Source organism: Perna viridis, chromosome 9, assembly GCF_037379345.1.
Source record: "Perna viridis isolate PV_CMFRI_1.1 ecotype Kerala chromosome 9, ASM3737934v1, whole genome shotgun sequence".
Lineage (NCBI taxonomy): Eukaryota > Metazoa > Mollusca > Bivalvia > Mytilida > Mytilidae > Perna > Perna viridis.
In genome coordinates, this window is record NC_142453.1 from 34641201 (window position 1) to 34665882 (window position 24682).

At 32.6% G+C, this 24682-nt stretch overlaps 2 protein-coding genes across 4 annotated transcripts in view; one reads left to right on the forward strand and one right to left on the reverse strand.

Moving 5' to 3' along the window:
- The window catches only part of LOC148607952 (uncharacterized), a 54065-nt gene extending 46114 nt beyond the window's left edge, over nucleotides 1–7951 (forward strand). For both annotated transcript variants that reach the window (XM_088544481.1, XM_088544482.1), the window contains 8 exons: nucleotides 27–329; nucleotides 848–1144; nucleotides 2334–2462; nucleotides 3799–3943; nucleotides 4360–4505; nucleotides 5152–5237; nucleotides 5669–6816; nucleotides 7443–7951. In XM_088544481.1, coding sequence (XP_088400607.1) covers nucleotides 27–329; nucleotides 848–1144; nucleotides 2334–2462; nucleotides 3799–3943; nucleotides 4360–4505; nucleotides 5152–5237; nucleotides 5669–6816; nucleotides 7443–7860 — 2672 coding nt within the window. In that variant the 3' untranslated portion in view covers nucleotides 7861–7951. The remainder of the gene's footprint in view (nucleotides 1–26; nucleotides 330–847; nucleotides 1145–2333; nucleotides 2463–3798; nucleotides 3944–4359; nucleotides 4506–5151; nucleotides 5238–5668; nucleotides 6817–7442) is intronic.
- Nucleotides 7952–8765: 814 nt separating this feature from the next.
- On the reverse strand, nucleotides 8766–24159 carry LOC148607953 (uncharacterized). Of its 2 annotated transcripts, none has more exons than XM_088544485.1 (12): nucleotides 24082–24159; nucleotides 22803–23691; nucleotides 21944–22142; nucleotides 20908–21117; nucleotides 19498–19619; nucleotides 18779–18983; nucleotides 17957–18277; nucleotides 17331–17560; nucleotides 16365–16485; nucleotides 15322–15504; nucleotides 14839–15008; nucleotides 8766–14091 (listed from the first exon to the last, which is right to left on the reverse strand). In XM_088544485.1, exons 2-12 carry the CDS (start codon nucleotides 23622–23624, stop codon nucleotides 13927–13929), a joined length of 2748 nt encoding a protein of 915 aa, XP_088400611.1. In that variant the 5' UTR covers nucleotides 23625–23691; nucleotides 24082–24159; the 3' UTR covers nucleotides 8766–13926. The 2 variants fall into 2 exon arrangements, with proteins under 2 accessions (XP_088400611.1, XP_088400610.1); XM_088544484.1 differs by having other exon boundaries at nucleotides 24042–24137.
- Between the last annotated feature and the right edge of the window lie 523 nt (nucleotides 24160–24682).

The window sequence follows — 24682 nt, forward strand, 5'->3', positions numbered from 1 at the left end:
CTTGTATCATTACACTTGTATTTTAGGTGAGTCTGACATAAAATCTCAAACACCTGTAGGACTGACAAAGAAACTTGAAGTCACTGGTCTGAGTGGAAAACTACAACATGATCATACCTACTACTTTACTGTCACTGTGGTCAACTCAGCTGGTCTGGTATCCCAGGATTCCTGTAATGTTACCGTGGAGATATTACCACCAGATGTCAGTAATGTCACCTTGACCTACATGTACAGTGATGATGTCATGGATGACACAGTTTTAACAGCAGACGATAAAAATATTGGACTGGAGTGGGAAGGTGGGAAAGATGATGTGGCATTTTATGGTAATAAATTTATTCAATTGTTATAGTTATCTAATTAAAACTACCTGTAAGCTTTATCTTTGTTTCACCTCATAAATACTGCACCTGCTTTGTTTGCATTATTTCTTTTTTGAAATTTTGATTATCAGTTGCTTCATGTGCACCAATAGATACTTTGTACCATTCTGTTCATTACACTTCCATAGAAAACTTAAATCTTTAAAGAATATGTGGAGTACTCACTTTTATGTTTGAGGTCCTGAGGGCTGAGTTGCACCAAATATTTTAGGCTTATTAGTCATCGATTGTCTGCTTTACACATGGTATAGAAGGATGACTGGTATTGACTTGACATTTGTTGTGCATTTTTTTCCTAATCTGAAAGAAAATGACAAAGTAAACAAACATGTGATTTTCACTTGAAAATGTCCTCTCTTTTACACAGTTTATATCATCTATAGTGTATAGGTGACTAATGACCTTCAGTATGCAGCATTTCAATTTAAACAGAGTTCAAACACAATATATTTTTTTCACAGAATGGGAGATAGGTTCTGAACCTGAGACAGATGATGTATTTCCAAGAATTAAAGTTGGGATCACTGACTCCAGGAAAGCCTTTATCAAGGATGGTAAACTATGGATTGATGAGACACCGCTTAATACCTCTGTAGGAGAGTTTGCCAATAAGAGCTGGAGCAATGAGTCTGTACATGAGGCTCAGTCTAACACCTTCTTTGTCTTAGAACCAGGAAAGTGTGTCTATGTGACCCTGTATGCAGTGGGAAGGTCACATCTCTCATCAACAGTTCAATCAGACCCTCTCTGCATCAAACGTGAGTACAGTGAGATATTGACAGGGTTAAAAATTAGAATAATCTTAATTCATCCAGATTTCCCTTTAAAACACAGCATTTTCCTGTGGAAAAAATTACATTTTCAACATTGCCTATTATATTGTCATCAATTATTTGTGTTGCCTTACAAAATTGTTGTGACAAACCTTTTGCAAAGAACAACTTTTTTCCCTTTAATATCTGGAGTTGTTGTAGAAGCTTAGAATAGTCGTGAGAATGGGGTTTTCTATACATTATGGTACAGATGCACCTGGTTTAGATTCTCACAAATTGAGATTTGCTTATGTCTCACTAACCACTTCTAACATTTCCATTACTTTACATATTAAAAAAGTAATTTTCAAAGTTTCACTGTGAATTCCCAGGACAAATGACATCTTAAAAGTTGCATACCATTGCAAAGCTTGGAAAATAAGGTTTTCAAAGTCATTATGTCAGTGGTATGATGATCGCAGAAATTTTTTATAAAATTTGACTTATGAAAATCCACATTTTTTCCTTTTCTGGCTAAATGACAACATGGAGGTAAATTACTGACATATATAAACAATATTCATACATCTTTGTAGTAAATTACAGATATGATTTTAAAGTACACATTCTCAGCTCTATTTTGAATACTTTCGATCAGAATATGCACTATTATGCCCTTACAATGCATAGAAATAAGTTCAGAGTGTTTTCGGTACTACATATGGCTGGCCATTTGACATGGAAGTGGTTTGTGAGACCTTAACCCTTTCCCTCAGCTTAGAGTTTGACCAATCAGATCACTTGTGATTCTCAATGAGAAAACAATTCAAGGGTTTGAGGCAGTTCTCAAGTTAGGATTGTTTTTTTAAACCCAGGCAAGGTCCCAGAATTAAGATAACATTATTGATTCATATAGATAAACTTAGCCTTCTTTATTGCATGTTCATTTTCTCAGGCTTTTTAGCTGAAATTCACAAGCAATTATTTATCACCACATTTATATGATAATGATGCATATTCTAGTTTTACTGTGGTTACTTCATAAATCTAGAGTAATCAATTGTAAGTATGCATGGTAGATAGTGTCCTATGTAATGCCAACCCTAAAAATTATTTTAAGGTACACATAGTACATGTTTATTGGAATAGTATAAATAAATACTATTACTTGATTTGGAATAATTTTTTATTAAAGGGAATGAAGATCAAGACCTATCTCTGAAATCCCCCATAGACCACCGGAAACGTACAGGTACCAAACAGCATGGAGAGATCAAGTTACAGGACACAGGAACAGGGCTGTCAGCTGATATTATTATCAAAGGTAGTTGTTTCAAGTATTCGTTCAAGTGTTACTGTTTATAATAACAAGGGCTTGCATTTTTTATGCCCCTGCTCCAAATCAGGGTGGTATGTTATGATCAGGATGTCATTTTTTTCTGTCTGTCCTTCTGTTAATCCATTACACTATTGTATCCTCATTCAAACCCTTCTTTACCACTTTGATCAATTTTTATCAAACTTTCAGGGAATGATTATTAGGCATGCCATTGTGTACCTGCTGTTTTTATTTTTGAGTTTTATTCAGTGTCATTTATTCAAATAGTAGTTGAATGTACACATTTTTTGTCTGCTATTCCTCCATTCATATTTGATGGACTTTAATGTAAATTACAGAAATGATTAAATGACCTGATGTATTTGCAGATTTTATTGATGATCAGAAACAAATTTTAGGTATTAAAAGTGCTAGAATATTTAAGAATCAGGCAAAATTTTAAAAGTATGAATCATGCTCAGAAAACATACATGAAATTGACAATGTGAGCAAGTAGTTTTTGTTCTACTGAAGACAAATTGATAGTTTGTTTATCTTAGAACGTGTAAGAGGATGCAGAAAAATAAATAGTTCAAAGTTACAATAAAATGACAGGCGAAAGTGTGTTATCTCCCTTCGATGATGAAATTTTGATGGATTTCATATAATTTATACCTCAATTACTGACACTTGAAAAAGGTATATCATTTCTGCATTTTGGATAACATTTTTCATTTAAAGACGTGTGTTTTTTTCCACCATGATTCACCCATTGTCTGATTCTTATAATTGATGTAACATGGAATTGAGGTAGGAGTGGAGGATACACTATCTTATACTCCTCTTTGTCCCTGCTATGCTTTTTAATGAATATTGTGGAGAATGATAATTTTAAAATTCGTACAACTTTTGTGCACCAGCATTCTTGTATTTATATCGCCCACCAACAAAGTTTAGGGGTTTGTGAGAATCACCCTGTCTGTCTGTCCAACTCTTCATTCATCTGTCCACATATCTTGTAAATGCAACTTGTTTTAAATCTCACAAGTGATTTTGGAGAAATTTTATAGGAAGGTTAGTCACCGCATGTAGATGTGCATGAAGAATTATAATTATTTTCTAGAGTCACCAAAGGGAGATAACTCAACATAAAGTGTTATATTTGTAAACATAACTTTTCTTTACCCATTTTGTATCTGCAGCTCCTTCTGAGTTTCTTCATATTTTACAACACTTTCAGTGAATGATAGGTATAAAATGCCATTCTGATCCAGCTGTTATGATTTTTTATCTGAAATGGAAGGTCCAAGATCTCTAAGAAGGCTTGCTGAATTATTTGTAGGTACAAACATAACAATGTTAGGAGGTGTTTTGTCAAAGGATGATGTTAAAGCAGACTATGGTACTGCTGCTTCTGACAAGTACAACCGATATCTGATAGATCCTACATCACGATGGAATGATACATCAAGGTTCCTCAGAAATAGGTAAAGTCAGTGTTCTGTATAAGATTCAATTAGTTATGCAAATGATATATTTTAGCAGTAGCCTTGAGTTTGGGAGGTGTTGGGTAAAATTCCGTGTTACTGTATAAGTACATGTCAGCTTCACATGTATATTGGTTATTATTTTCTTAAATAGGTATATAATAATCTTTATTAAAAAATCAATCTATAAGTGTCAAAAATAAACTTATTTTCATGTATGATGTGGAAGGCAGTTGTGAAACATAAGGGCATCAAGTGAAATATGAATTGCTTTTAGCTCAGCTGGACTAAAGGTAAATATACATGGTTGAATGGAAGAAATCCCTTTACTGAAAAACTTTTCTAACACTGGATGAGCATGTGGGGTATGTGAGATTGTGCACTAAAGTTCCTATCATTTCACTGATATTTTGTAGATTGAAGCAGTATGCTGGTATTATGTTTTACCTCTCACCATCAACATCAGTAGAGAGTTTGAGGGAGATCAGGATCAATGTAAAGTTTGATTCTTCAATGTTTGATACCAACACAGATCTACCTGTACTCATGTATTGGGACAATGGTATGATGTAATACTGTATAGCAAGTAATTTTCTGGGGGTGCTTATTTTGGTTTATTTCAGTGGTCTGTTCAAAGTTGCAAAAATAAGTAAAGGGGGAAATGAATAAGTTTACAGTATAACCTTCACACTGCTAGGCAGCAGTCATTTGATTTTCTGGGCTTAACACATGGTTTTCTGTGACAAATGTTTTTATTTTTCCTTTGGCAAAAATCAATTTATTTTTTTTTTTGTGACAAGCTGAAACAATTAATTTCTTCAAATATATGGTTAAAGCTATTTATAGTTGAAAGAAACACACACAATTTATTTTTTACATAGCTGGCGACAGATTATCTTTTCAAAAAATCTGTAGCCCCACCCCTTTCCCCCAAAAATCAAATGGTTGCTGTCTTAATTCTCAATTGTCTTAAAAGAATTTCTGTGATACTTCTTTTTTCAGTATTTGAAAGAAATAGAGAATCTTATGATGCTGTATCATAACAAATTATATAAATAAACTGTGCTTAAGGTGATCATTTTATTTGTTGAGCTTTTTTTCCCCTGATGATTGATTATTGGTGCAAGGGGATATAATTTATCAGCCACACCTTTTGGAGGAGTAAATGTTTACATATAAATTATTATTTGATTATCTATCCTTTTCAGTTGCTGAGCTGTGGAAGCATCCTAGAGATACATGTGAAGGTGTAAATGATAATACTGACTTTGGGGGTCACATGTTCTCAACAAAGGTATTTAATATTATAATTTATCAGTTTGACCAGCAACTTACCGTGAAAGTACTTTTATTGGTAGATATCAATTTTCGTGGATTGCAGACAAATTGTTGGTTCATGGATTTTAAAATTCGTGGTTTGACATTTTCCACAATACAAATAAACAGAAAATATGTATTTCGTTGAACTTTTAGTTCCAATGATTTGTAAGAGTTGTGTCCCTTACCTTAGGTCTACCACTTTAAATGAGACAGCATTCACCTTTTTTCATCCTAATTTAGTTTTTGTGATACTTTAAACTTCTACTGTCAGTAAATGATTTAGTGGTTAGTATGCTGCTCTGTTATATCTATTTTCTGTCAGAAAGTATTACATTTGTGTAATTAGTATTTTCTTAAAACATGACTGGGTATGTATAACATAAACGTCTTGTATTTTTATTCCAGCTATGTAAGGAAGTTTTTATGAAATCTGAAGATGATCATCATGAGAGGAAAAAAAGGTCTACAACACCCAATATTTCTGTACCTAGATTGTTGTCCCTAATGTTGATGTCAAGAAGTACACCCAACACACCTCCCACGATACTGACAACTGACCTGTATGCCACAGAAGATATGGATGATGCCCAGGATCAGAATGGCACTATGAATATACAGTATCGAGACAACGAAATGGACAAGGTGGAATTCTTTATTGTTGAATTGAAGCATGGTGAGGCTAACATCACTGCTGATGGAGAAATACATTACTTCCCTCCAAAAGATTTCAATGGCATTGATTATGTAGTAGTAAAAGTTGTGGAGACAGGACTTCTACCACCATTCCATCCACTTTCTAACTCCAGAAATATAACAATACATGTGAAACCTGCAAATGATGCTCCTATCATTCTCCCATTTAAATCTGACCTTGAATTTGAAGAAATAGATGTGAAAGGTAGTGGACTGAAGACTGTGACTATACTTCTGGAAGGTAATGTGACTAAGTTGCATGATCTAGGTCATGTGACATTTTTTGATGTTGACTTTGTAGATCCCTCATCCAATGAAATTAATTACACAGAGAGAATGACAAATCAGCAGCTGGCCAATTTTACATTTGAACCTGTTCATTACCATGGCCAACAAAAAAAGATATTCAGACTTGGGTTGTCTGTGGATAAGGAATTCAATGGAAAGATGACATTAAGTGTGAGAGGATTTGATCAAGCTAGATTTACAACTAAAAATGTAGAAGTAAATGTTTACATTCTTTTATCTCCATGCGTCCATGGTAACTGTCTCAATACGACCTCTACTCAGTGTGAAGACAAGGAGAGAGCAACAACATTTGAGAAGTATGTTTGTCAATGTGATGTTGGTTACACCGATCAGTGGTGTCAGACTGACATCAATGAATGTGACCCGAATCCATGTTCTGTATTTTATGATTGTGAAGATCTGATTGGCTATCAGAAATGTAACCTCAATGTTGTCAAGACGATCTTGTTGACATTTGCTCTGGCCTTGACTCTAGTAATGTGCTTCCTTCTAATTAGAAGATACTATAAGAAAAAGAGGCCTAGTAAAATAGACCCAGGTTATAACACATGGTAAGTGAATCTTTGTTTAGTTACTACTGTGAAGGTACATTTGTGGGTATCAATTTTCGTGGTTTAGGGAAAAAATGTCAGTTCATGGATACTTGAATTCATGGATTTGAAACTCAATCACACTGAATGGGAATATACCTCTTCGTTGAGAACCAAATTGCATGATTTACCAGACCTACGAAAAGTGGTACCCCACGAACAATAATACTTTCACAGTACTGAAAAAAAGATAGCCAACACGGTAAAATTTTGTTCCCTTTACTTCTAAGTTTCTACATTTCTTTAAAAAAAAAATAACATGACACATAATTTCAAATTTTCTATACAGTTTTTTCTAACACCACTAAGGTATCAGTATTTGGCCAATTGGTAAACAGAATTACATTCAGGTGACATGCGTTTCCATAGATAAGCGTCCTTAAGGTGAAAGGGTAAAAAACTAAACTAAATTGACTGCTTCAAAAAAAAATCCTGAGAAATGAATGGAAATGCTTAATCCTATGTTTACTTCTATATGAAACTTTACCAATAACAAAAATAATAGAATGTACATCCACCTAATTTTGTAAGAGTACCAGTAAACCAGTGAAAATACCCAGTATGTGACTATTATAACACTTTTGTAGGAGTTTTGGAACAGAGTATCTTGGACAAGAGAAGGGCAAAGCTTTTAAGCCATTGACATTTAGTTATACTGAGCCTGCTGATGATGTACGGCCTAGTACTTCACGTGGTCTTACTACTGCTAGAGATATCAATGTGGGAATAGGCAGTGCGTTACCAGATGGACAGGCAAGTCCTAAACAAGACATGAAAGAGGAACCAAAACGATTGATCCTTTTCTCTGAGAAAACAATGGAGTTATTTGACAGAACCCTTCAGCCCGTTACAGCAAGTTATGTACGCCAGAAAGCTCCTCATCACATGTCATTTAAAGCTCATGATGACCCTACATTATCGGAGTTGACAAATGACCAACATATACAAAAACCAGTGAAGCTTCCTCCTATAAATGGTAATTATGGGGTTACTGTGAAGGAGTAGAGACAATATAACTGCCTGAAAATGAAGGTTCTTATTTCTATCCATGATTCGTAAGGTGTTTAAAAGAACAATAAAGTAGATAGATGCATTATACTATTCTCTTATTCATTGTTAATGTTAAAAGCAATATCCCAGGCACACCATTTCAATGGCAAACCAGGGAAAATAAAAATGTCAAAGCAACCATAAACAGGGAGTACTTAAAAGAGGTGAGTGTTCTCTGAACAATGTGAATAGCACCCTCATCACTTTTTTGGAGGCAATAAATGCCTCTGTTCATGAAAAATGGCCTGAATAGCAAGAAAATAATTTGGAATTGCCTAATCATGTCAACTGCACAGAATAGTAACAGAAGATTATGGACTATATAATACATCTTATCACCAAATATATTATTTTTTGTTGTTGCAGTTAAATTTTGGTGCGGTGATAAGTGTGATGGCTGAATTGTTTCTAGATATACAGATTCTGTGTGAAAAGAACATATACCTTTGTATTATCTCCTACTGGCTACAAATATCAGAGCACTAAAGATAATTGATGTATCTCCTTGCAGTAACTTGATTTTTAAGTACAATTTCAAAAGTGGCATAACTCAAATAAAGATAAAAGTAACAAAATTTAAATTAAACTCTAAATAATCTAGATATTGTTTGGTCCCACTTATCAAGTCAATATCTCGAGAAAATATTCTGCAAACCTGACAATTTGATCAATAAATATTCATGGGTGGCCTTGAGCTGAATTTTTTCATCCTGATTATTAGTGATCGGGTTGTTGTCTCTGAGTTATTCACCATATTCATTATCTTTATATGAATTACATGTTTCTATAAATCAGAAATAAATTGACTTATAATAATGTGTATGTTCATATAGAGTGGTGCATTATAACAAACTTCACAGTAATTTTATATTTTTAATTAGAGCATTTCAAAAAGTAATCTATTTAACTATAAATATATATTGTTTATATCCAACAATAAATAAATCTTTCTACACGGGATAATTTGATTTTAAAAAATTGTGAAGCAAAAATTTACAACAGACTTAGAGTCAAACAATTATCAGTCCAATGATCACAGTCACAGTCACATGATCAGTCACACAAGTCTGGTCAACATGAACACATACATGTATTTATATTGACTGACTACATAAACATATTTGAAAAAATTATAGTAATATATCTAAGCAATTCATATAACCTGTCTATACCAAACAACTTGTTCTTTCTAGACAGGTGTTTGATTTATCCAAGTTTAAAAAGTTAAAACACCCTTTATTACTTTGAAAAATTCATTGCAGACAGCTGAGTCTTAATTTTTTTGCTAAAGTATCTTTGAAATTCATCACACATGTATCTGAGACAAATAGATATCAGATCAGACATATTTCTGACAGATTTCTCTGCCAGGTGCTTACCAGGTCTTTTCTGCATAGTGAGAAAAAGTGCACCCAACATAACTGTTACTAATTTGGACTCGTTAAAAGATCCGGAAATGTAAGATTCGTCAAAGATTCCTTAAAAGATTATCGGAAAATCACCTCCACAAAATAAAAATATTACTGTTACATTATATTTCACTATCAATTATCTCGAGTACCTTAAATACATGTATGTAAATCTCAGAATATGTTCGCTATCATCTGCAATGGTGTAAAGGATTTAAACATTTGGCCTTTATATGATTATAATAACCATATACCATTTCAAATTTCAAAAATTCACTGAAATGTAAAAATGCATTTAGACCTTACAAGATCTCAGATAATTCATTTCTCAATGTATGAGTCATGGTAAATGTGGCTAAAATTGACTTAAAAAAGCACAGTAAATTCTTCATAAAATTTGGCAAAAAAATTTAAGTTTAAAGGCAAGATACATGTATACTGATAACATTCAGCCAAATTAGCCCAAGTTCATGAAGCTGATGCAGACATTAAATCTAATGACAAGTGGGTTTAGTGAATGCTCACATTTCTATAACTGATTGCAAAGTATACTAATTAATGAGAATAATCATAAATTATCACACCTTACTTTATGAACCTCTGTTCAAATCACATCTACATGTAACTTAAGTCATGTCTGCATTTATGTATTTAGTTCATACATGTTGAATTTTAAAATACAACAAACAGATCAACAGAGGGAAAATACATAACTTGTTCTTATAAAGTATAAAACAATGTCATTATAGTATCAAATATACTTTTACACTCATTGGAACCAAGATATACTCATACCACAAGAAAATCAATACTGATGCTCACTCCCACACACAAGGCAACAACTATTTTATTACTGAATGGGGGGCTGGTAATGTCATGCTTGATAGAATATTTTTTTCTGGACTTATAAAAATGAAAAATAAAGTTCATTCAAAGAATAGGGCAGGTTCTTTTTAATTATCTTGTTTAGACATATTTAGACAATTTTTTTTACAGATAATAATAGAATACTTTTAAGATTTACTCTGACAATTTTTTGGTAATAAAATAGTCTGTGCGTACTGAAAGAACAAGAGGTTGCAAAAATTAAACAACTTTGTACATGTACATTGATGAACAAACATATACTGAGTTTCATGATGATATGACCCAAATATTAGCAAAATTCTTTTCAGCTATCCTTAACCATAAAAGCACGAGTTAGAAAATTGCACACATTAAAACTGTATGTCTCTCAACTAAGTTAAAAGGACATTAACAGGGGCAGGTCCAGAGTTTTATGAGGGGGAGAAATAATTACAAAAAACAGTGTGAAAGGAAATCAGATTATGACATGTTCAATGAATGAATATGATAAATTTCCATATTAAATATAATATTAAGCAGATAACGACAAGTTTGAGTTTTTTTTCTTTGAAAAGTGGGTGTACGCCCATCACCTCCTCACCTTGGCCTGTCTCTGATTAAAATCATGACAGCATCATTATTTCTCTGATTGTCCAGTATAAGGTAAAACAAAGGTTATTTGCTGAGAACATATATTTTGTATTGCTTAGTTACAATGAAACGCACTAGTATTTAATATGGAACACAAGAAAGGGATCTTGATTCAGTTTGTACATGTATAAAGGTAAATGCTTCTCTTCATATCCACATTTCTTAACTCTTTGAAGGTTCTATGGTTTCTTTAACTAAAAATGGCAGGAATAAATGTCAAATAATTTCTTTACATTGGTACAATTTACAGTGTTTATTCCACAACACTGACATTGGTTCATGATTTAAAGTAACAAATGTAAAGTACAAAATAATTCATGGTTAGCAAGTAAATATCAGTTTGACTTTATACCTGTTTAAAAAAAAACGAAAAAAAATCATTGACATAATTGGTTAAATCAGCACAAGAGATCAAAACAAATACCAAAAATGGATTATATGAAGTGCTAAAAAGAACAATACAGTAAGCTATAGAGACCCGAGTAACAATTTAATTTTGTTCTGATCTCCTATATAAATTGTTGATGAAATGATATGTTTTGGAAACAACAAATACTACTTAAGTATGCCTAAAACCCAGGCAGGGAGTGATTCATCATATCTTAAGATAATGAGACTGTATAAATACTTTCATAAAGTCCTAAAAACAACTCTTATGTTCATATCCTAGGATCTGCTACTTATTGTGAAATATTTTTTTATTGTAGTGTAAAAATTTTGGTGGAAAGTTTTTCTGTGCTTTTTCTGTAATAGAACATTAACCAAATTTTAAGTTTGAAAATCTCAAATGGACTACTTTTATTTGCACATATATTTCCTAATACAGTTTCAGAAGGATTTACAATGGAAAGTATTTGGATTGAGAAATGCATGAATCACCCATTATAAATCTCTGCCTGGTTTTTAGGCAGAGCTGTACTTAATACTTAAAAGTCACAACGTACATAAAATAATTGTGAGAAAATACATTTTGGGACATGAACAGATAAGTGTATGTAAAACTTCAATGTCTAAACCCACTAAGACTGATAAGACTAGGCACATATTAACAAAATGGGTCGGAATTCAAGTCAGTGTGACTTCTATTTCTGGAACATAAACTTGTAACCTTTGTAATATGATTTATATCAAACATGTTTCTTGAATCATTTTCATAGACTCCTTGTTGTAGACTCATGGTTTTCCTCAAGTGGACTACTGATGTAAAACATAGAAAAGCCAAACCTTAAGAGTCATTTTCAACCTCCTGAATGTTTGCCCGATGCAGTTTGGCTATCCATCATTTTCAAATTCAAATCCAATTAAAGTTGAGAGTTTAAAGTTAGAGAGTCATTTAAGTACCTATTCTAGACACCCATTTTTATACTACTAATGATTATTTTCAAGATTATACTTTTATTCCTCGACTGGACATGTGAAGGCAAGGTAGAAGTGTGGGTGGGACTGTAATAAGGAAAAGTTTGACAAATATAATACTTACTATGTGAATGTACAAGATATGTTTAAAGAATCCTAAAGGTAAAAAGTACAGAAATAAATAAATCAAAAAAATGTAAGAAGAGAAATTATTAAATGCAAAATTATAATGAATTCATACTGAGATTCAAGCTTAATAAAGTACCTATAAAGCCAGAAGATGTTGTATATTAAAGGCAGACAAGTAAACACACAAAAATGCACATCATGTGATTCAAATTATATGAAAGACATCACACATCTCCAAAAAGACAACTGGTTTTACAATTTAATTTACAGTTCAGACAGAACAAAAATGAAAAATAATTATTAACAGTGCTGCCAAAACATTTTGGCGATCAAAATTATTCCTCTTTCCAGTTCAATATATAGGACATTACCTATCACTGTCTATAAAATACATATACAACTATGACACTTTCAACAAAGATAAGTTCATTTGCAAATATAATATTTCTGGAACAGATTCTAATATATATGAACTTAGTTAAAAAAAAAATTAATGTCCAAGATTTTGATCTTAGGAAGAATATCACGGTGATAAGAGATTGCATGCATCCACAAAAAATAGTAAAAATTAAAAAACAGTTATTATTTCTTCTAGAAAACAGTTCATCGTTGAGGATTTCATATTTTCTCCAAAGGTATATAAAATATTTTCTCTACAAATTACCATCAAACAATTAAAATTAACAATACATAATTCTAAACATCAAACATACAAGGAGACAATTGATTCATTGACAAGTACTTAGTACCACACCTTACATTTCAAAAGTACATATACATGTAGTAAAGTATAAATGAAGGAATAATAATGACGTTCTTGAAATATTAGTTACATCATGACCTCTTAACAGTTTAACGTCACTATTAAAATAAAATTTACTGGGAGATTTATCAAGTTGGTGCTTTTTCAGCTTTTTGTTATCTAATTCAGCAAAGGTATTGCTGTAAATAACTGTAGTAACTGAAAGTTTGAATGTTAATAAGGGATTCTATTAATTTTTCAGGGTTTAATAACATAATAAAAAAACTTATACAAGGTCCAAACCAATTTAGTTTAACTCATTTCAAACATTAAGTCGAGAGGCACTCATATATTTAAATCTGAATAAAACAAGAACATTTCACACAATCATGAAAGCTGATACAGTAAAACCTGTCAAACAAATCCCTTTAAAATTCTATTAAAATCAAAATCTAGGACATTACTTATCAAATTAATTTCAGTTCAGTTTTTAAGTAAGCATTTAATATATGCCTGAACATGTATACGGCAAAGTTTCAGAGCTACATCTAAAACATAATTAAAATTATGAATGAACAAATTTCAACATGAAATTTCATAGACTTTGACTTGGAACCTTTATAAGGACTTAAATATTTATTCAGATTGATGTCCACTTCACACAGGTCCAAATGCACTGTAACTGATAAAAAGATGCCTGATTTAGATAGGCAGATTTCCAGTTTATTCAGGGTTCTGTATAGACAGGTTTAATTAAAAGTACTGACAAACTTCCACAGTATTAGCACTTCTTTACTGTAGCTCCTTGTTTCAAGCTCTTCAGGATAACATGGTATCAACACCTGGCTAATTCAGCCTTGTATATGTGTGTAATCCAATGGTGACTTATCAATAAAGGACTTTTTCTCGACTGTGAGTCCGGATACATGTATCAGCAGCGTCCAACATTTCCCCAGCTGCTTCGTTTATAGTTTGGACCATTATTTTAGTGGACATTTGATGAATTTTGAATCCGGTCAGAAGAAAGCCATCATCCTCTACAAGTTTTATGACCTGAAGGAACAAAGTCAAGAATTTTAAGAGGCATTTTAAAATGATTTTGATTTTACTGAACAGCTGGGTAATTAGAGACTTGATCTGAAGGTTTTATTTAAACTAGCAATACATGGGTAGACTTGAGCTGACATATATCATCCTGGTGAGGTTGTTATCTCTATGATATATTCACCATATCCATTCTAGTTATATATGTATTTTGAATGTCTGTCACCTGAAAAAGAAACGTTCTCATGGAATTAGCAAAGGAGCCTCCTTTTTTTTCAGAAAAAAAAAAGTTGAAATGAAAGAAAATTCCTAAGGTGTGATGGTGCACTCCTTGCTTTGGTCATTCAGTGCACTCTCTCATTCTTTAATTCTTGTATCATCATCCCCTAAATAGATTTCAGACCTTTAAGACAACCATAAACTGTTTAATGACTTTGTCTATAAATACTACATTCAAACTGAAGTGTGTAATAGTGAGTTGAAGGTTATCTGATTAATAGGACAAGGTTTTCAGCTAATCTTCTACTTTTTATCATTATTATAACATAATTTTAATAGTATTTGAACACTGTACTGAAACTTTAAAACTGCGGAAAATTTTAAATAATTGATTATAGCTTCACATCCTATGGAAAATATTTCATGCACTGTGGAACAAATACATTTGTCCATTGAACATACACTGCTTTATACCCTCCCCCTGATTTTTAATGTGCTTTTTAATGAGAAACAAATCCAGTACAATGATCAACTTACCTCTTCACCCAATCCACAGATAGAATATTTATTTTTACCAGGATAATGGCACTTAAAACATGTTAACATTTTATATATAACATTAGGAAACTGACAGTTGTTCAGGTATGGTATTAGTTTAACACTGAGATCTTGGAAGGCACCATCTCCACTAAATTGTATCATATGACCTGTAAATATACAAATGTTCAAAAATACAAAAGTGTAATACTGTTATTTCAGGTACTAGACTCCTAAAACAAGATGAGAGAGGGTCTAAATACCAAAAAATTATTTAAGTTATCCTTCACCATAATGTTCAGTGCTACCTTCACACAACCACTGAGCCTTGGAAAGCAAATCTACTCTTAATTTGACTGGAGGTTTCTAGATTGCAAGATAATATCATTTATTTGAGAAAGAACCCAATGAAGGTCTTCTTTGTGGGTCTCAGTTTCTTTAGATAGACAAAATTTGATGAAAGATTTCTTAAATTAATCCCACCTTTATATGCAAATGGAGGTTCTTTGGCATGGTATATTTTTGTCAGATACCACAGGAAGACATATTCCAACTGCATTTTCTCCATCCTGGTAAATGATGTCACTTCCTGTATGACAGATCTGTGTTCCTTAATCGTAAAGTTCTCCTGTTGTATAACTGCTGGTATCTGTACAGTCAATACACCTAGGGAGATTAGAGGATACTAAGGGCTGTTCCTTTAAAAGATATGAGGTACCCGGGGAAGGCACTTTTTTTCAACGGGGGAGACAACCATAGAAGTTCTATTGATGTTTTGAATTAAAACTGGATATTTTGTCAAGAGACCTAAAACCATTTTTACAGTTACAGTATTTAAATTTTATAGACTTAAATGGCACATTTGTTGTAATACATCCTCAAATGTATCCTATTAGAGGTTTCCTTAGACCTATTAAGCATGGTGCTGCACCATGCCTTCATCTTCAAGCACCATCCTGCTCTCATAATGAATTTTACAATATGCCCCTAGGTGGCCATACCCAACTTTCAAGTTATAAGATTAATTTCATTATTCAACAATTGTGCATGATAACATGTACTCCCGTTGTGTTGACACCCATTTATGATACTTTTACAATACCATTCTAAGGTGTTTGTTTCATATTTCAGTAAATAATTGCTCTAGTATAAAGGTGGAGTGTCCCAGTGAAACCCTCTGTAACATTTGAGTGCCCTCAATATACTTAAATAACCATGCCTTCTCAAATTTCTGGGGAAAACACTACCTATCTATTGTTTATTTGTCACATGAAAATTAAAACATATGATTCCCAACTTTGTGGTTACTTTCATATAAATTTACATTCCCAACCTATTCATATATAAATGACTTAAGGTGGATTATCTCCCTTCCCAATCATTTCTAACAATTCTTTTTCTCCCTTTCTATCATTTTTTCTACTTTGGGGTATTATTACCTCTTCGAAGTAATTCAAACTACTAGATTAACTTTAGTTTTTTTCAATTTTCTACTACTTTCCCTATTTTCAGGCCTTAGGATTTACCTTTAATATCAGAGTTTGGCGCCACCATATCCAGTCTGTGTTTCCATGTGTCATCTCCTCTCACAATATCAACCTCATTTCTTGTCATGTACCATACAGTACTGGGAGGAGTGTGGTATAACTGTAATCACAATTATTTCAATAGTAATTAAACTGTTTGGTATTTAAAGTTACATTATTTGTTTCTTTGTGATATATCTTTCTTCATCTTAATGTAAATAGAGTGATATTTCATTTCACTGTAGTGTAAACTTTGAACTAGCAATATGTGACATAGTCATATTAGTTAATTGTTCAGTAAGTAACTTTTGTTTATAAATTCAAATGGCAGCAGACCTAAATGCAAATACAGACAGCACTATTTAAACTACAGATAAAAATATTGGATAATTATCATTCTGGCTGCTACTCCACCTTGTTAGTTTCTATGGACTATATATAGAGGAAGAAAATCAATCTCAATACAGTTGATAATCAATATATAAAATATTTTTTGCAAGACTTATTTTGTATTCACCAATCTGCAATATTAGCACTATCGTCGAAATACTAGTACCAGTAAGACACTTAAGAGCTATAGAAAGTACATTGCGAAATTTATCTACTGTGAAAAATTCAATTTAGATAGAATTACACAGTACTCTTCAAACTAAAGGACTTCAAGGTAAAAGGCTCTAAAAGACTGGATAATATACCAATAGGGTGATAGTTCTTCTCAAGGAAACATGTCTACCTTTATATTTACCATGTAATTTGCTATGAGGATTTTACCAATAGGGTGATAGTTCTTCTCAAGGAAACATGTCTACCTTTATATTTACCATGTAATTTGCTATGAGGATTTTACCAATAGGGTGATAGTTCTTCTCAAGGAAACATGTCTACCTTTATATTTACCATGTAATTTGCTATGAGGATTTGTACAGTCCTAAAAAGACCTTCTCATAACACAAGAACAAGTCTTACCCCTAGTAATCTATCCAGTTTATACACCATGTAATATGCTATATGGAACTGTGAAGGACCAATCTCAGCCAAATACAGAGCATTCCTCAGTTTGTTATCTTTGTCTTCGCCAATCATTGTTACATTAAATCTACCCCCAACAGTACTGGGTGATGTCAAATCGTTGAGACCACTGTGGCTAATTATTTTTTGATACTTAATCGTCTCTAACCATTTTTCTTCTGTATAGCCTTTAAATGCACAAGTCATAGTAATATGTCACACTATTATACTTATCTGTCAATTTTGACAGACTAAATATGGGTGACATCCTAAATATGTAGGGGGGTCTGAAACTTGAATAATTCTATCAGAAATGATGCATGTTATATGGATGATTGTTTTAACTTTTAAGGCAGTTGCAGAGTGGGTTTTATAGAAAGACTTGCATATCCCTATTGGTCCAGACATCAACCATGGCAAAATGGTGGTACATGATCAATTAAGTTGTTAATTGAGTATTTACACATGTATTTCAAATTTTTTTTTTAGTTTTTAATGTGTGACTCTTACTCTTAAGTCCAAAAGGTAGATTTTAGTAAAAAAAAAATTAATACCAAGACAATGATCTCACTTTACAAACTTACTTTTCAGTCCCATATGTGCCATAAGTCTCCTTTCCCTGCTTTTCCTAGCTTCCCTTGATGACTCCTTATTATGGGCAATGCACTCTGCCATATCAGATGCTGATGGCTTTTGAACTTCAGGTTCATTATCCTGATTGGCTACCTCCTTGTTGTTTAATGACACCTGATTGGCTACATCCTTGTTGTTTACTGGCACCTGATTGGCTACATTTTGAATATTTTCATTCATTTCTGACCTGGGTTTGTAGACAAATAAGGTGGCACCAACATTTTTTTCAGGTGTACCAAATCTGGAGTTCTTCAGCACCATGGTCATTAAAACTGAAAAGTTAAATACCAGGTCATACTAATAGGTTACTGCACAAGTTCCTATTGAATATCTTAAAATAGCAATCCCATGAAACAGGAAGTTGATATTGGACAGCAATCATAATCGCTTATAACTTATGCCCAATCTATAAAAAGCAATACATCAAATTTGCTATTAGTCCATCAACAGTGAGTCAAGATAATTGCAAAAAAATTTTGAACAAATGGATCGATAAAGATATTCAAATACCACTTACTAGTTGAATAGGGAATAATTAAAATAGTTGATATAATATTGTAGAACTGTGATTTTTAAAGTTTGTTAGGTTATATAAAACGTGACTCTGTTCTAAAAATAGCATCCAATATATTTTTCTGCCCATACCATTTTTCTTTGACCTAAAATAATCAGCATGCCAAGTTTCATTTGATTCTACTTACCTACCTTGTGGACTTACGATAGGGATATTGCATGGTTTGTATTGGGTGTTAAAACACTGTAAACAAACAAACCTTCGGCATCAGGTTGAGAAGTAAACAATACAAATGCCTGACATTTGGACTCAGCGTTACATGTTGATTTAGCCTCCTTCAGACTACGGACAGTAACAACACATCCCCAAGCTACCCGAGATAGTGGACATTGGAAGTCATACTTTCCAGGGTAATTTGATTGACTAATTCTTTCGTAGTCTCCATCTTTAATCTTAACTGGCTCCTGAAAGATATAAGAGAAAGGTAAACAAAGGTCAATAATTCAACTGACATCCCCTTTCTAAATTTTGAGTCCACATCATATTTGTAAGTAATGGAATATGAATAAAATTTGTGATTTATTAGATTAATTCCACAGACAAAACATACAAAAAAATTATAGCGAGTATTCTTGCAAGACAGATGATGTTCTAATAATACTTCCAGTAAACAGTATCATAATTGATAAGTCTGTAATCTCAATGTCGGTATAACTTTGTGTAGTCAATGGCATAATAATTACTATAAATTTTGAAAGTCATGGTTGTGCTAGGTATACTTTCACCTGTATGGACCCAAATCGCTTACAACACATGCCCTATCTACATAAAGCCACACACCAAATTTGGAATCAATCCATTCACTTGGAGCAGATAATTTTAATGAAAATGGGAATAAAAGACAGATGATTAGACGGGCAATATACAACCCATCAATTGAGTGGGGGTATAATATTTTTGAAAAAATGTCAAATATACTTGTTGCACTTGTTGAATTCTATTTTGTTGATTGATTTCAGCCTGTCTGAATGAGTCTTGGTTGTTCTGGTAATGATTACTGTCATGTTTAATCTGTACAGGGGGCTGGAAAGCAGGCTCAACTGTAAAATAACGACAATATTAAAACAATTCCTCAATAATCAAATAATGCATTTGTTTCACCAGGAAATTCCTAACCTAATTCCTTACTCAATCAACCATTTTCATGACCATGTATCAATCATGTCACTTATCCTCCATAGCAATGCTGTAAACTGATAACTGATTTGTGTTAATCACAATTATGACAAAATATCTCACTAATTTCTGATATTAAAGAGTCAACAGAAGATAGTAATGTTTGCATGAGTTCAGTTTGAGAACAACAGCACATGTATACCATAATATGAATGAATAAAAAATGAATGAATGAATAAATAATTTATTAAAGTGCAACCTGAATTTTTCATGTTCAAATACATAGATTACAGATATATTTTCAGCCAGCCAGATAGGCTTACGAAGCACTGTCATATGTACACATTAAGTTAAGTAGAAAATGAGGGTTCTATAAATTTAACGTCATTTGTTATAGGTGAAATAAGTTTGAATAAGCAAGTTTTTATATAACACCACGTCGTATATCTAAACAGTCTATGATATAGTTTGCGACAATTTTGGAATTATTTGTCAGCAGTTCTTTTAGCGCATCTAAAGGAGAGTCAAAATTTATGGAAGATAGTTGTTGTATAAGTTCATTCATAATATTACCCAGGGATTTATCTGTGCATTTGGGGAAAAAAGACCCTGTCATACATGTTATGCATATATTTTTTTTTTCATCAGTCTAGCTGTAAGGGTTTATCAAAAACATAATAAGTTTATAATTTTACTTTTTTTCCCTTTTTTTTAGTCTCAAATTTAAGCACTTTATTTAATTGAGTTCCTGAAGCCCTTTTAAACAAATTCTAATAAGGAACTCTAAGAGCAGAGAGCATATTCCATTCATTATACTGATACGTCTCTACACAGAAGCTGTAGATCCATGGCATTCAACAACAGTAACAACATAAACAACCAGGTGAAGCATTCAATTTTTTTTTTAATTTTCATTTCACATAGTACTTACTATGTTTATAATCACCATAAGCAAACTTGATAAGGCCAAAAAAAATCATGTCTGTTTCCTGCTACTCTAAACATTTTATGGTCATTTTGACTCAAGCACTATTACCGTTTGGATTGCTTCTCTATTAACCTACATGTAATGCAAAATATTTTTTGAAAAATAAAATAATTTCCCTACCTACCTACCTACCCTTTTCTCTTTCTTGTTGGTAGCAGGAAACAAGAGTATATTTTTTTTTTACTTAAGTAAAAATCCTTTATACCATGAGTACATGTACTAACCATATTTTTTCTCCAGCTCTAACAAAAATTGCAGTACTTCATCATTGGTAACAGACAGACTGATAATTTTGTGACGTAACTTGTCAACCTCAGTTGTATAACCTGTCGGAGCATTTACAAGCATCTGATCAAACATCAAAGGTCCCATAATCTTCAGATTCAGCTTTGCATTTCTTTTCACACATTTTCCATCCTCACTACAGGTTACTTCTACAATAAAACATTGAAGCCTATGATATCACAGTATCAAACAATTGAATAATGAGTTTCGCACAAAGAATTGTACACATGTATGGAATTGCTATTGTAAGTTATGATATTATAATGAGTTGTCCTATTGTACTACATGTATCAGGACAGAACTTATGTCTAATTTTACACTTATTCTCACAATTCTCTATACGAGTTTGCATGCATGTACAAATGTACATTGCATACTGCATCTCTAAAACACTTGTTTCTTTGTATTTGTTACTACAAACCTTTTACAACTGATTTGTACATGCAGTGTTTTTCAATATGCCCCAAATTAGCTTTATCAAAATAATTTTTTCTGTTGTAGAGATTTATTCTTTACAGTGGAAAAAAAAATGTGTTAAACAACTGCAAATATTGGTAACTTTCCAAACAACTGTTGCATTCTTTGTAGGTACCTGTACTAATTTCATAAAAGTGAAAAATGGAAAAGTCTCACAAAACAGGAAGGTGATATGGGGCAGCAACTAAAATCATCTACAACCTCTGCCCTCAGACAGCAATCAAAATTGTTTACAATCTACAAAATGTATGTCCTATCTACATGTTATGTATATAAAGCTACATACCACAATCAATCCATTTGGAGTCAAGATAGTCACAGCAATCTTTGGACAGACGGAATGATGGATGAGTGAGTAGACAGATAGACAAGTTTATTCTAATATATACATTGTACCAACTACTCATTGAGTAGGGGTATAATAAATCAGAGGAAAACACATTTTTATAAACTGTTAACATATTCTTATACATGTACATGTACAAATTAAGCACTTACTGACTTGACTAGCTCCTGGGATCTTACAATCAGCATTAAATCTACAAGACTTTTCTCCAATCACCAGATCATCTAAATCTACTAATTTTAGTTTGTTACTGGCTATCACAAAGTCAGAGTTATATATGTTGGCTAAGGCTATACTCCCCATTGGGTGGTGTTCCAAATAATGTAGTAATTCTGATAATTGTCTTGCATACTGTACAAAAATATAAATAATAAATGTATTAACTAGATTTATTAACAATTTAACAAGGTATGGAAGAGTGTCTTTTACAAAATGTATGTATTTTTTTATACAGGAAGAATAGTCACTTACATGTGTATCTAAGAAAATGTTATGGTATGGCAGAACAGCGGCTGAACAGCTCTGAAGTTTAGAAGTCAGCAAAAAAAAAAGCACAACCTAAAACTTTATCATGTAACATATTAGATGATACATTTACATGTACATGTTTCTGAATTATGTATGTAAACCTCCAAATTAGATACATGTAATATTATTTTTAATAATTTTGTATTTCATTGAACAATTTCTTCAATCTTGTTATCAATGCAGGGAAATGTATTTGTGTATATACATTTGTATATTGTACTGATTAATGTTAATTAATTTTTGTCTCATTCTTCAATTGTTCATTAGATCCTTTACAAACCTAAGGCCAATGGTTCAATGGACAGATTAAATGGTACTGACAACCAAGTGTCCACAATTTTGTTTAATACATGTATGTACAATGTACCAGTATATATATTCCACAAGGAAGGAATTTGTTCCAAGCAATTTATTTTCAAATTTTGTTCCTGCAAATGACATAAGTAGAAACAAATATATGTTGGTATACAGATGTCTACAAACCCTCAGTCTTTCTTTAAATCTGAGAACACTAAAAGTTGATGGCATCACAGGAACACCAGGCTCTGTTACAATTATGATCCCTTTCTTACGAACTGAGTGATCAATCTGATCCCCTCTTATACAGTAACCAAGTAAGTCAGCTATGCCATCATGTTTCAGTACAGAAAACCATAAAATTTCCCGTAAAAGTACATAATTCCCCATCGCTGAACATTTGTCATGATCATACATACTTTGTAAACACTTCACTTTGATGTCAAGATCATTGGCCTGAGATTTCATAATCACTTCAACTCCCTTGTCAATAACAAAGGCTCTGTCAACAAACTTTTTCTTTCCAACTCGGAATGAAGCTGTGATTCTCAATGAATCAATATCTTTACAGGACATTGGACTTTCAAACCCAAGTTCATTCAAATTTTGTATGGCATCCATTGCCATTTCATCAGCATCTGGAGCTTTGCCCCAGTCCTCTGGGTAAAGTCTTTTTAAAAAACTTTTTATTGTATAGTATTTATTTGTATCTAATGTAGGATGTTCAATCTTAGGTAATGCCTGAATTTTTTCTTTCTGTCTTTCTATATTATGTTGCAAAGCTTGCACTTCCATTACATCTACATCTGGATATTTGGGTTTAATCATTCCAGGTGGACCTTGTCCAAAGTTGAGATCTCCTCCTTCAACTAAGTCCCCAAGGTAATTTTTTCTATGACCCTCACTTCGACTGTCATTGAGACGTTTGTATGTCAGCATAACCCCAGCAATTGAAAAAATAATAAGAAAGGCTGTCCATGCTGACTTAAATCGTCGGAACAACCTCATCGTGGTACTGGATTATATTCTGTATTTCTTGTTACATGGTTTTCTTGGAATGTCAAATGTTCTAAATCTGAAAATAAATGTGAAAAGCAGTTGAAAGTACCGAACTTTACAGCATACATTACAAAGCACACTAGTAATAATGTGCCATAACTAAAATAAGATACACACTAATACATAAAATTTATCAAATGTCAGACAAGCTCCAAAAATAAATTCGTAAAGACTGGGATATTCATTTTTTTATCCCACAACTTGCATCTTGAATAATTTGTTCCTTCATTCAAATTATCACCGACTGTTCGGGTGAAGTTTTGACTTCAAATTTAAGCCTGTCAAAAGTAAACATGCGACAATCTGCATGTCAAAGATTAGAGAAATTGATTCCATAAAGATGCTTATAAATGCTACTCAGCATACCATCCTATATCAGTATGTCCAAGGGTTTTAACCAACTTACAGATACGATTTTCAACTTTTTATTGACGGAAATCGAAGTAGTATTGTAAAGTAGTGAAACGAAAACGGGGCGAGAAATTTGCTACTTATTCGTACCAGAAGTATTTCGACACCTCGTAGTTTTTTTTAAAACTAAGTTACCGGAATTCAGAGATTGAATTTCGCGTTAAAAAACTTTCAAATATAGTAAGATTAAAAATATAACGGCCCTGGTGAATATATATAATCAACGGTATCTCGAAAAAAAACTGCGCCAGGGAGCTATATATACACTATATTTTTTTACTTACCAGTTGGAATACGAATACGAAAACGTTTAGATTCGGTACAAATAATAACTGACAACATAAGCTCTTTGAGCTTTAAATGGAATGAACATATATATCAGAAACACAAGACATGTACAGCATACAGACTTCACATACAAATGACAAAAGAACAGTAAATTACGAACACATACAAACATGAGCTAAATAAAACATAAAACATGCACTCTACAAGTTGACGTACTCCCAAACAGTTAGAGTGGACAAACGCTCTCGGGCCCACATAGATTGGCAATAAAGCAAATAGCACACTAACTTTACCCTTTCCAAACAGAA

Bases quoted from the DNA above. Each gene is read 5' to 3' on its own strand.
- LOC148607953 (XM_088544485.1), bottom strand. From the start codon at position 23,624: ATGAGGTTGTTCCGACGATTTAAGTCAGCATGGACAGCCTTTCTTATT. The intron at 21,118-21,943 runs GTAAGTGCTTAA...GTTTTATTGTAG, and splicing joins CCCAGGAGCTAGTCAAGTCA to AAGTAACCTGTAGTGAGGAT. The intron at 18,278-18,778 runs GTTTGTTTGTTT...TTAACTTTTCAG, and splicing joins TTCTCAACCTGATGCCGAAG to TTTTAATGACCATGGTGCTG.